The sequence below is a fragment of the Pavona decussata genome, unplaced genomic scaffold, assembly GCF_977016875.1.
Source record: "Pavona decussata unplaced genomic scaffold, jaPavDecu1.1 SCAFFOLD_49, whole genome shotgun sequence".
NCBI lineage: Eukaryota > Metazoa > Cnidaria > Anthozoa > Scleractinia > Agariciidae > Pavona > Pavona decussata.
Window position 1 is genome coordinate 257,243 of NW_028145471.1, and position 13,605 is coordinate 270,847.

Genomic DNA, 13,605 nt, shown 5'->3' on the forward strand with positions numbered 1-13,605 from the left:
GCAATGCTTGTGCTTTAGGTTGTCAGCCAAAGAAAATTCCTTGGAGCAAAAAACTTTGATTTGCAGATCCCAGGCTGTGAAATGCAGTGGTTAGTTGCCACAACTAATCAACAGCCTTGTTGCCTTGTTGCCACCCCTATTAATAATCATATTCCTCCATCAGCCCTGACTTGTAGCAGTGACATTGTACATGTACTCAAACAATTTCTGTTATTGGCGACAGGTTGTGAATCTAATGAGTATTGATCTGCTGAGACAGCAGCCTCGCTGGAAAGAAGCTCTGGTGTCCTTGAGGGAGATAATGACTTCTCTTGTTCAACAGGTACAGGCACTTAATGGGAGGTTTTTATTACAAAACGGTGAATTTTGTTCTAATAACGTAGAGCTACATGCAGGCCATAAGGAGTATCAATAAATTGGGCTAAACAGAAGAAAACAAAACAAAAAAGAGATAAGGGGGCTAGTTTCTAAATAAACTGTTGTGCTGCGTCACTTGGGAGTGGAAAAGATTGTTTTGTTCCGTCAATAAAGTTTAATGCAAGCTCTGATGATAGAAAGAAAGTTATAGAAAGTAAACAGTTTATCCAGTAGAGCGTCTACTACAACAACTGAGTACTATTTCTCCCACCACCTAAAGGCTTTTAAAAATAAAGTGACTTGCAAAAATACTTAACTGGATAAGACAACTTTCCATCCAATGACCTCTTTATCTTATGGGATCTCCCTTCATCACATAGTGTCTAGATATTATTAAACTCATGATTTTGCTTTGTTTTGTTATTGAATTGTAAAAAAGATGCTAACCTTATGCATTAGAATTCTACTGAGTTATGAGTAAAAGTTTCGTACAAGTATTTGTATGCTTAATGCCACAAAAGGTGAAGTTAAATGACAACAGGGTAGCCCTTTTGAGCTGGTGAATTTTTTGTTATGTCCAGATCCTATCAAACCCTTTTAAACTAAACCTTTTTACCTTATTTTAAATTATTTACTGAAAGGGATTTAAGGCAGACAACATGAAGACATGGAAGATGCACTGGGATCGGCAGCTGTACAAAGCTCTGGAGCATCAATACCAAATGGGACTAGAGGCACTTAATGAGAATCTGCCTGAGATTAAAGTGGAGCTGGTCTTCAGGTAAAATGATGAAGAAAGTTGTATGCTAAAATGTATGTTAGAAAGTTGCTAAAATCCCGTTGATAGTTTGTGAAATACCCTACTCCCTTGTCCATGTCGGTTTGTTTTTAACATTTGTTTGACACCTTTGACAATAAAAGAGAGGATAAATTTAGCAATCTGTTTCAGGGTTTAAATATGTTTGTGACCATTATTTGTTCTGTGTTTGTTATTTCGACATATTATTAAAAGTGGATGAAAGTCTTGTTGAGGGAGCGGTAGTCTATACAAAAGCGCTTGGTGACTGCAGTCTTTGCTGCCAACATCATAGGGGGAGGACCATGTAGATTCTGAAGCCTGTAATGGTGTTTTTGCTTTCCTGGCTTTTGGAAAGGGGTTCTTCAGAGATGTATTTTTAACCGTTATTTTGGTGGTTGGAAGCATCAATATTGTAAAGGGAAAGAGAGGGAAATTCATCAGAGGTTTTAAATGTTTACAAGCGATTGTAGACTCTGAACTTGTTGCATTACAATACATTAAGGACGGTGCCTACTATTGTTACTGCGCATACATTCTGCGCATTGCGAGATACTCGGGTTTCCTATGGGTGGAGCCTATTAATATAGCAATATTTTTGCGCGGTTTAAAACTATACGGAGAAAGCAGAACTTACCAAATGCCTTTGGTATCTCAAAAGAAAATTGGGGGCAACCATGCATTTTTCAGAGAAAATTAAGCTTCAATTTAGGAAAAAATCTCATACATTGCTTTATATTTGGGCGCTTTTTAGAGATATTGTTGCTTAATTATCTCTGAAAAATGCGTGGTTACCCCTAATTTTCTTTTTGGATTCCAATAGGCCTTGCTAAGATCTGCTTTCCCCGCATAGTCATAAACCGCACAAAAATACTTCGGTATTAGTAGGCACAGTCCTTAAAATAAGAAAACGATACGATACGAGATGAGACGAGACGAGATTATTTAGGGAGGTGCAATAACCTATTACAGTTGTCTAACTTACTGCCCTCAAAATTAGAGGAACAAATACATACAACATGTACAATATTGAAGTCAATATGCTATAAATACAGCGGGAAAATAATATTGGAACATTCAAAATTGCAAAATTTAATAACGGATAGTAAATATTCACAAAAGCGTACTACATAGGTTTTAAATAAATTAATTGATGGAGAGAAACTTTAAATGTGAATAAAATTCTTAATGAAGGGATGGTTGGCACTACAAAAACCAGTTACAATACATAGAATAATGGTAGTATTACTATTGAGGTCAACAAGGATGACTGTTTCGTGGATTGGTGAGGTGGAAAGTTGGATGAAATGATGTTTGTAAGGTGGCAAGATGTGGGAGATGAAATAGGAGGATGTCAATTCCCATTGTAGTCGAAGCTGTCCTGACAGCTTCCTCCATAACACAAATACACTTTCATGAAATGGACACTCCTTTTGTCCCTTTTGTGTCAATATAAAACACGTTTCACTACATATTGAGAAATAGTTTGTATTTTGTAAAGTCAAAAGGGCATGCGACATGTCAAAGAAGGTGTATAAGTGGAGTACATTGGCAAAGGTAGTGGGATGTTCAAAGCACTAAGCTATTTTCATAATGAGCCATTTCTGAGTTGCTTAGAACCTTATTATGAAAGCGAGTCTTCGTGCACAGTTTTTATTATAAAATTTAGTTTTCATTCATAAACAAACAAAACTAATTTTCGTACCCATGAGAGCTTTGCACTTAGCCTCGCTTTCGTAAAGAGGTTCAAAACAACTCGAAAATAGCTTATTCATCTTCATCTTCATCTTGATTCATCTTGAGTCTTCTGTACGCTCAGTGTTTATAGCATAGGCCTGGCTGTTATGAATTTGACTGTTGCCTTGGACCCTTGGTTTTAACACGGTATGTTTGTTAAATACTGAAAAATACAGTTAATTTATAAAATTGAGCACTGAACATATAGGCACCAGAAGCTGCAGTTTCGTCCTCCACTGGAAGAAATCAGGGCCAAGTACTACAGAGAGATGAGGAAGTTCATTTCCATTCCAAATCATTTCCGTGGTGTTGGAGAAGACAACAGCATCTATCCAATCATGATCGACCAGAACTCTGCAGGTTTCACCACCGTCTACAAGAAGGCTGAGGATCTTTTTAAACGTCTAGTGGAAGTTCAGGATCAGTTCAAGGACTGGGTTGTGTTGGGGACAGTGGATCTGGAAAAACTGATTGAAACTCACCTGCAGACAGTTCCAGACTGGGAGAGGAACTTCAGAGCTTTGAAAGCAAAAGGACGAGAGGCTGAAAAACTACCTTTGTAAGTGAAATATCTTCCAAGAAATTATTGTGTTGTCTTATACAGTAGCTACATAACTTAGGTAAAGAATAGGGCAATGCAATCACTTAAAATTATCTTTCACATGTATATGCATCAGCAACCTCAGCAGCTTCATGGCAAGCTCTGCAGAGTGATTTAATGGAATTCAAAGCTTGATTTGTTGATACGGGATACTGGCAAACCCAAAATGGCAGGGTGTTTTTTCAGAATTCTTATAGTCATAGATCATCAAGACTTTACCTGAGTGGAATAAACATTTACTTCTTCCTGGTCTGAAGTGCGTGTGTGGTGTGGAAACACCAAAACTTCACAAACAAATTTGAAAGTCGGCTTCTCGGGGTTTCCGTAGATAGAGACAGCTGTATACTTTACTACCCCTCCCTAACGACAAATTTTGTCAAGCCAGTTTTTGGGTGCCACGTGACCAGCCGTATCCAGGGTCCTTTTTTCAGGGAGGAAGAGAGACGACTCTGGGAAAGAGGCTGGGTAACTACATGTACGTTGTGTGGTGTCGGAAAATAAATTTAGTCGCAGGCACCCACTACAGTAAGTTGACTCACCAGGGCAACTTCATTAAAGTCCAGCCTTGTGATACAGCTACTCCATACTGTTCATTCCTGGCTAAAACTGTAATGTTATTGCTTTGTTTTAATGTGTCTTCTTTTTCTTACAGGAACATAAAAGTTGACTGCATCAGTGTTTCCACTTCTCCTGTCAAGTCAACCATTGATGACCACATACAGCAATTGTTTGATACACTGTTGACATCTCTGCGACGTTCCATCACCAATGAAGTGCAGACTATTGACACGTTCCTGACCTCTGCCACTGAAGCACTGTCTTCCAGACCACAAACGGTTGAGGAAATAGGAGTGGCTAATGCCAAGCACTCAGAGCTTGCCACAGAGAAGTTACAGGTGATTATCTAAACTGATCATTTAAACAGATTATCTGAACAGATCAACTTAGGATGGTCCCCCCTTTTGCTACTACGCATACGTTGTGCCCATCTCGGGAAGCTCTGATTTCTTAAGGACAGTGCCACTTAATTCAAAAGTAAAACGGGAAACGAATATCTTAGAAAAGGCTATTGAAATCCAAATGGAAAAGTTGAGGCAATCACGCATTTTTCAGAGATAGTTAATCTTCAATTTGGAAATAAATTTGCATACATTGCTATGTACAGGTGTTTTAAAACTTTTTAGAAATTGTTTTTGCTTAATTGTCTCTGAAAAATGCGTGGTTACCCCAGATTTTCTTTTTGGATTCCAATATCCCTTGCTAAGATCTGCTTTTGCCACATATAAGTCATAATCTTCGCAAAGATATCTCCGTAATAGAAGGCACCATCCTTAAAAGTGGTGATCAGTGTTGGTTATTTCAAGTGTGGGTTTTGAAGAATGCAGTCTTTCAAAAGCACTAAAGAGATGTTGTTGATAGTCTAATTTTGAACGAGTTAAGTTTGTGGAAAAGTGATTTTTGTTGCTTTGTATGATCAAAAAATATGTGTTAGTCTGCAATTTACAAGAGTAAGGTTTTATTTTATGTGCATCTATTAATTCATTGGTGTTGGTCATCTGTGTCAAAAGAAATCGAATGCAGCTATTACCAACGAAATGAAGAATTCTCAGTGGCTGTCATCTATCATTTTGTCAAAATGCTTGAAACGGGAATTCTAAGCTTTGGTGACGACGTGTACTAGTTTTTTTTTCAGTTCTTCTTCCTCTTCTTGTTCTTGTTGTTGTTGTTGTTGTTGTTGTTGTTGTTGTTGTTGTTGTTGTTCTTCTTCTTCTTCTTCTTCTTCTTCTTCTTCTTCTTCTTATTATTATTATTATTATTATTATTGTTGAATCAATTTAAGGTATTCCTCATGAATATCAACAATACCGTACCTCTGGTGTCTGCCATTTTTAGTAAATTAATATTCTACTGATTACAGGTTCACCCATTGTTTGACAAAGCTGAATCTAAGAACAAGTTGCTGCGTTCAGTAGCTGGTGGCGGTGTTGATCAGATTGGTCAGTTGCAGGCCAGATGGGATAAGTTTGAGCTAATGATGCAAAGCCATAAACTCATGGTCAAGGAACAGGTATGTGTTGTATGTTGCACCTTTGTAGAGTGAATTAACTTCAAAACAAAACACAAAGGCCATAATTCCGGTTGTCTTACTTGTGGCAGTGAATCAGTCAGGAGATCATATATTTATCAGAATCTGTTTTTGAATCGTTAGCAATTTTAACAGCTCTCTTGTCTTGTAGGATTAATACCATGTAAAAGTAACGTGTAACAGTTGTGGAATAGAGTAATTGTGACAGCATACTTTTAACGATGAGAATGATGTGGTGTTGGAGTATGCATGTGTCACTGACTTAATAACACATCATTCTCAAACGCGTACGTGGGAAACGTTTCTCCAGGAAAAATTGAAAAAAAAAAAAAAAAAAGAAAGAAAAAAGAAACACATAAAGTAACTGCTCAATTGCTTTCATTTGAATGTTAAAGACCTGGCAGTGTTCCAGATAAGAGAGAGGTCTCAGGTCAAAAACTCGAGAAGCCTGGCTTCCTGACCCGACAAAATGAATGGCAAACTGAAGAAGATATAGAGAGAACCAGAGCTATTGACCCCTCAAAATTCTTCATTGACTCTCTGATTTTGAAAGTTATCTGGAACACTGCCTGGAATGTCGTCCACTGCCAGTTAAACTAATAATCTGCTTAATCTGCTATCATGTGGCACAAGGTTTTACTCCAAAAGAGAAAGGTTTATGATGTAATAATTATAGTCACTAATGACTTGTTCTTCGAAGAATCTAAAATGCAGCTGTTATGAACTCTCAGTCCCGTAATTTGCACTTAAAATACCAATAGCCTGGAGTGAAAATGTTTCAAAACCGTTTGACAGGTTGAAGTTATGAAGAGCAATGTAGAGTCCAGAGTACAGGCATTCCAGCAAGAGCTTGACAAGTTCAGTGCTCGATGGCACCAGCTGAAGCCACGTGACATTGATGAATACAAGGACACACAGTCGTGTCTTGCAGCAGTCAGTTCAATCAATGAAAGGAGAGCAGAGTTTGGGGAACTTGAGGAAACTAAGAAAAAGCTAATGTAAGGTTGTAGTGGTAAATTATGGAGGGCGTGTTAGGGTTGAAACCTTTGGGTTGGTTGATGGTCAAATATTCTATAAAATGTTATTTTAGCAACTTCATAAATATAAATGCAAACAATCAAATTGAAACAAACACATTAAAGGGTCCACCATATGTAGCTGAATTTGTACAATCTAAGGTGTCAAATACATTCCTATATTCTTTGATTACTTTTTTTAGTTACGACGCATCACGTCTCACCTCATGCTTATGCTATTCCTGCTATATTAGGAGAATTCATTAACAATAATTCTAGTCATTCATTTGGAGGTTTAAGGTATTAATGTACAAGTAAAGAATACCAATTGTATACAATGCAATGCAATGCAATATAGTGCAATAACTTTATCTAAAGAGGAAGCGTAATAACCTTTTACAGTTTTCTAACTTACGGCCCTCAATATAAGAGGAATAAATACCTACAACACACACAAAATTGAAGTCAGTATGCCGTAAAGACAATGGGACAATAATATTGTGCCAGAATTGTAACTAAACCTTCTTTCTAAAATATTTTTCCATCAGCTTTGATTGTCAACATTTTGGTGTCACTGAACCACAGTTCACTGCAGCAGAAGAACTGAAAACTGACATCAGCCACCATGAAGCAATGTGGGGACTGTATGAGGAGTTTAGTAACGGTCTGGATGAACTGGCCAAAGAAGACTGGATATCATTCAGGTGTCCACTTTCATTCAATAACGCAAAATTGCAATTTTTAAGTGATTTTCATTTCAACCAACGAAAACAACAGTGGTTTTGTAGACTGACTTATCAAAGTAAGTTTAGTTCACCTGCAATGATTTTCCGTCATTAAACCTGTTTAAATACATTGTATAGAAACCCAAAATCTTTCTGAAAAGTCTTAGATTTGCAATTGAACTTTTGGACATCTCTACAAGTACTATTCTTAACTTAAACCTTTTTTTAAAAGAGACACTTTACAGCCCTACATCACAGCTAGAACAAAGATGATTAAGAAAGTAGTTAAAAAGAAGCACTTTGTTACCAAAAAACCGGTACTTTTCCTTAACTGCAAAGAGTAACCTATTTTGCAGCCATAAAATGGAAACGTTTATGTTGTAATACCCCCTTTTTAACTCGTGAATGCGCGTAGCGCAATGAACGAGTTATAGGAATAGCTGACTGTTGACTTGGTCGGTCGGTCGGTCGGTCGGTCGGTCGGTTTTGTCGTTAACTTTCGGGCGTGCGCAGTGAATGAGTTTTAAATTCAATTAGTGGAAAAAACACGCGAACATTTATTGTTCACGGCGCATCAGGAAATTCTTATTCAATATGTAGAGAATAATTTGACGATCGTTCAGTGCAAGAATGGAGATTTGTCGTTCAATCTGAGCAAGTTACAAGTTTTTTTAGTTTTTCAGAAAGTCCGGGGTCGTAAACTCAATTAGCGAAAAAAAAAAACGTGAAAATTTTTTTCACGACGCGTCAGAATTCTCTCATTCATTCTGTAGAGAATAATTTGACAATCATTTTAGTGTAAGAATGGAGTTTTTTCGTTGAATCTGAGCAAAGTTATAGGTTTTTTTTCGTTTTTTCTACAAAGTGCGGTTTCTTTTAAGAATTAAAAATAATTTAATTTAGAAATAATTTAATTAAAAAATAATTTAATTTGTCAGTTTTCACGCGAAAGCGGAACGTGCCATGTCACGCATCATTGACGTCTTAAACAAAATGATGCAAATATCTGGTGAAATGAACACTTTAAGATCTTGTCAGCTTTCATAGAGGTTTCAAAGGGAAAAAATGTTTCATTTTCGAAATTTACAACTGGTAATTTATGGGAAAGCAAACGGACGCGGTCGATAAATAATTCTTATTTAGCAAGAGCTTGTCATAGTTCATTATTTTTACTTGATGATTACGTGGACTGAACTCCAAAAGAAAAATTTCACGCATTTATGTCGGGCATGAAATGTAATGCGATACTTTGTTGAACAGATTTCCCTTTGTGAGATCGGCTTGCCCTACAGTAATTTTGTAATTTAAATTCCCAAAAAAACTTCACTTGCCCATCATGGATTCTAACCATCACTTGCGGCAAGTGATGGTTAGAATCCACTAGCCCGATCGCAAAATCCAGTAGCCCTGGACTATCGGGGACACGAATTTGCATGACGTAGCTGCACATGGCGTGCTTCTGTGAACTTTGAATCAGAAAAAACACGTGATTTTTTTTAATCGGCGCATCAGAATACAAGAGTACAATAATGGTTATTTTTCGTTACATAATCGGGCAAAGATATAGTTTCTTTTAGCTTTCAAGGAAGTTTCCGTAGCCGTCTAAATTTCAATTACTATGTGTCATCTGCATTCACGAGTTGGCTCACAGGAGCCTTTGATTGTTTTAGGTAGAGCTCTACATCTATGTAAACGCTTTTTATTATTAACAGCTTTGAGTGAAGAAAGCTTAATCAAACTGTTGTATTTTAATTTTGACGGTCTTGCTAAAATGAAATACAGCACCACACATTTCATGATCACGAGTCCCAGTAGTCAATGAAGGAAGCAACATTTCTCCATACTGCAATGCAGTTTCAGTGTGACCTGGAGTCATGATTTTGGCTCTGTTTAATTATGCTATTACTACGTGTAGTGTAGGTATACTTCTCGATCAGTCATAAATGTACCACTTTCATACTAGGCATTGAAAAATTAGTGTAATTTTTCTCACTGTAATCGGTGTAAACAAAAGATTTAGACATGTTGTCTTCCTGTAAAAGGGGTAATCTCTATCGCTTTGATGACTTCCTGACGGCATGGTCAGAGAAACTGAGAGCAAAGGAACCAACGAGCATGACAGTGAGGCTACAGAAAGACGTTGACAAGTACAAGGTAAATTCCCTTCTTTCAAATTGGCGAACGAAGTTTCTCTACACTGTTTAAAATGTTTCCATTAAGGTTTGGTACACAACAAGAAGATGCAAATCTGTTTAATTCTGTGCTGCTTTGTTAATATACATGTAGAAAGTACAGTACGAGAGAGTTTTACTCATCCAACAATGAAGCATCGCTATTATGAACTTGTCTAAAAAGAAGGTTTAGTCTGTTGGGTATAGGTATTGGTAACATGGATTTAGGTTTTGAGGCATCAATCGGTAAGTGAGCCTATCCATGCCTATCCGTTCTAAGGCCTTATCTATTCCACTCTTACTATATACGCGTTAGGCTAGGGAACTTCATCAACTCGGTCAAACACGTTGACGTTATTGTCTCCCTTTTGTTTTGTTTCTGCCTTGTTAAGTGTTCATTTGCTGTTGCATCGGAGTTGCAGTTTGGCGGAATAGCGCTGCCTGTCTTGATACCAAAACCAAAGTAATTACGCTGGCCAATTACAACAGATGTTAACAACATAAAGAACCAATAAAAATCAGAAGCAAATGCATGTAACCGGCCTCAAGCGCGGGAAAACACGTGCAAGCAAGTCACGATTGGTTTTGGTTTTGCTTCTTATTGACTGAGAAAGTGCTGCGCATTTTGCCAACAAACCAAAGAGCATAGTAGAACGAAACCAAAACAAATGCTAACTTACTCTCGACATTCAGTTGAAAACTTCTCTATTACTATTCTTATTAAATTAAATACCGCCTTCCTAAACTGACCTGTACATCCTGTGGTGTCTAGAACATTGTTCCACTACTAAAGTATGTCCGTGGAGAGGCCTTGTCTCCTGATCACTGGCTGGAACTGTTCCGACTTCTGAAGATGCCGAGAGGCACCATCCTTGAAAAGCTGACTTTTGGAGATGTGTTGGAGAGTACCGATCAGATCATTGCTCATGCTGATGCACTCAAGGTAATTACAAGTCTTCCCTTTACTAACCGTTATTTAGTATTAATTGACGAATTTTTTCCTTGGTTACGTGATGTACTCATTTCCATGCACTAAGTTTTTATGGCAGGTTAGTGGATTCGTTCGTTATGACCCAGTTAGAAAATCTTCTCTCATAGATACGCTAAATTAGTAATCAGCCTTGCGTTTCAAATTCAACTATATTATCCAAGGTCCTTTTGTTGGTGATTATTATTTGAATGCCCTCTTTAATGTTATTCATGTATCAGTGTTTCAGTCAATACGTAAATTTGTAAATTTGTATTGTGCGTAATTCTATTACGAGATAATCAAATGCGCGTTACAGTATGCGGACACTATCCAGATTGAATTGGAATTTGGAAATGCTGGTTTTTGAGGAGAGGGGAAAACTGGAGTATGCAGAGGAAAACCCCTTGGAGCGAGGACAAGAACCAACAACAAACTCAACCCACATTTGATGCCATGTCCGGAAATCGAACTTGGGCCACATTGGTGGGAGGGGAGTGCTCTCACCTCTGCGCCATCCCTGCTTCCCAAAGAGGATTTTGTTTATTCTAAAGCTCATCATTGAAGTCACATCATCAATATATGTATACTGTTCTGCTATCCACAGGAGCTGAACAGTCGAGCTCAAGGCGAAGTGTCAATCAGGGAAGCCCTTAGAGAGCTGGAGCTGTGGGGTGCTGGTGCTGTGTTCTCTTTGACATCATATGTGGATTCGCACAACAAAGAGTTATCTATCATCAAGGATTGGAAAGAACTCGTAAATCAGGTACGCTATCCAGCACAGAGCTGTTATAAACCCAGTGCTATTTACGTGTACTATAGCTGTACCAACAGGGTGTGACATTTTGTCTTCTTTGCATCCCAGGTTGGCGACAACCAGTGTTTGCTGCAGTCACTGAAGGATTCTCCATACTACAAAGGCTTTGAAGACAAGGCGTCGTTGTGGGAGACTCGTTTGGCAGACCTGGATGAGTACCTTCACAACCTGAACCAAATTCAAAGAAAGTGGGTCTATCTGGAGCCTATATTTGGCCGAGGGGCTCTTCCCAGGGAACAGGGGAGGTTCAAGAGAGTGGATGATGATTTCAGGTTTGCTCTTACATGTCATCGTTTTTGAGGGCATTTAGAGTCAGTTGGTGTAATAATGTTTTTTTTTTTTTCATTATTATTTCAGTGTTGTTATGTACCTAATGAGTATTATAATTCTTGGGTATTTTTTCATTTATTGCCAACTTGGAATGCAAATACTTTTAATTCCCAACCCCTCTCCCTCCTTCTTCAAATCTCAGACACTAAAATCGTATTATAAAGGTGGACACCTGTCATTTATATCCTCATATCACATTAAAATAATTAAAACAATATCCACCATCTTGAATCGTCATTCTAGATTTTATGATTGGACCATGACATTAGAAAATCTCTGAACAAGAACTTTTTACACCAAATGATGGAAGTCAAATCATATCTCCAATCACCCATGTTTTTAAATTTGTCATGTTAGATTTCATAATGTTTCCATGTCACCGGCAAATCAGTGAAAATTAATTGAAATCAATTGATCATAAAAAGTAGTAAAAGTTAATTAATATTTGCAAAAGCCGCCATCTTGGATCCACCACTTTGGATTCCATGATATTTTTCTTGGCGTCAAGAAACTCCCATATTGATCAAAATTAACTTGATTACTAAATCACTCCAAAGTGATGTAAAACTTTACATTTAGTACAGGAAAATCATATTTACTTAAAGGTGGAGAGTTACCAAAGATAAAATTACGTAAACATTACGTCATAACTTCCAAAAATCCGCCATCTTTGGTCCGTCATAGTGGGTATGATGATTTCTTCAAGACATCACAACAACCTAAGTTTACTTTTGTATCGAGAATCAATGAAAGATTTTAATACTATTTAGATTAGAAACTTTAAACTCTCCGTTCTATCTAAAAATCTCCCGTTAAAATCATAGTTAATATGGCAGAAAAACAATAACAACAACTCCTGTCAACAAAAACTGATCTCAAGAAAACATTTCCACAATCGCAACGTTTTGTGGATAGTAGAACGTTTTTCTTTGTACTTATTGGTTATCCCTTTTACCTTAATGGGAAATATTACAAGATTATCATTCGCCGTGGCAAGTTACTGGGACATGTACGTAATAGCCTATCTACATTTCATGCAGATAAACTTTGTTTATGACGTGCTGAAAGTGATTTCTTTGAGGATTTGGTTTGCTGGAGCACTTTCATCGCTTCTTACCACTTACATTTGTCGTTATCAACGTCTTCCAGTATTTACTCTTGTCATTCTCTCTTCTCTGCTTAGAGCTATCATGCAGGATGTTTCTAATGACAACAGAGTTTTGTCACTAGTGGCCCAGTCAGGAATCCGGAACATCCTAGTAACGCTTCTGGATCAGCTTCAGAGATGTCAGAAATCTCTAAACGAGTTCCTGGAGGTACAAATTCTAACTTTCGTCTAAGTTTCGCCGGATATCATAAAAGTCGCAAACAGTTACTCAGTCAGGATTTAAAATGAAATTTGTTAGATGTACGAGTATTCGGCTTCATGGAATCTTTCTCAAGTTCTGGAAACTTTACACTTCAGTACTTGAGAAACACTCTTTGAGGCAGTGGAACGTTTGTACGTCTCTAAAACGTTTCATTTTGTATCCAGATTGAGTAACTGTTTGCGATTTTTATGAATGTGACAGGATCAGGAAACAACGTCTTTAGTAATGTATCTAAATCATATTTTTGTCTTCTAAAATCTTAATGGGGACTATCAATTCTCATGGAAAAAAGTCGTACAAAAGTCCTACAGGATTATTGCCACATCGGCTAGTTGGAATTTCGAGGTCGTAAACTCGATTTGGCCACATCTGGGTATCGTATAATGAAACTCCGTGGTTCAAAGGGGGATGAAATGCCTTTGTTTGGTCCCTAACTGTTTAAATTAGCACTTACACTAAATAGATTTTCTGTTTAGTTAATAGTTGGTTCTGTAAAGTTGCACTCGTTCTCATCCTTCAGTCAAATCCTGCATCGTATGATGTACTTCAAACGATTATTTTTTAGTCAAAGGATAAGAACCTGAACTTACAATTATCCGAGAGAAAGCTGTTGAGCAATTGATTATAACTGT

The 13,605-nt window shown here is 37.4% G+C and overlaps 1 protein-coding gene across 1 annotated transcript in view; it reads left to right on the top strand.

Annotated features, from left to right (window-relative positions):
- The window catches only part of LOC146481464 (cytoplasmic dynein 2 heavy chain 1-like), a 73,363-nt gene that overhangs the window by 12,536 nt on the left and 47,222 nt on the right, over positions 1-13,605 (top strand). Inside the window, exons 9-20 of the mRNA XM_085108233.1 lie at positions 224-322; positions 999-1,138; positions 3,099-3,449; positions 4,144-4,387; positions 5,410-5,559; positions 6,373-6,575; positions 7,142-7,297; positions 9,361-9,472; positions 10,262-10,432; positions 11,064-11,222; positions 11,322-11,545; positions 12,787-12,919. Coding sequence (XP_084964359.1) covers positions 224-322; positions 999-1,138; positions 3,099-3,449; positions 4,144-4,387; positions 5,410-5,559; positions 6,373-6,575; positions 7,142-7,297; positions 9,361-9,472; positions 10,262-10,432; positions 11,064-11,222; positions 11,322-11,545; positions 12,787-12,919 — 2,142 coding nt within the window. The remainder of the gene's footprint in view (positions 1-223; positions 323-998; positions 1,139-3,098; positions 3,450-4,143; positions 4,388-5,409; positions 5,560-6,372; positions 6,576-7,141; positions 7,298-9,360; positions 9,473-10,261; positions 10,433-11,063; positions 11,223-11,321; positions 11,546-12,786; positions 12,920-13,605) is intronic.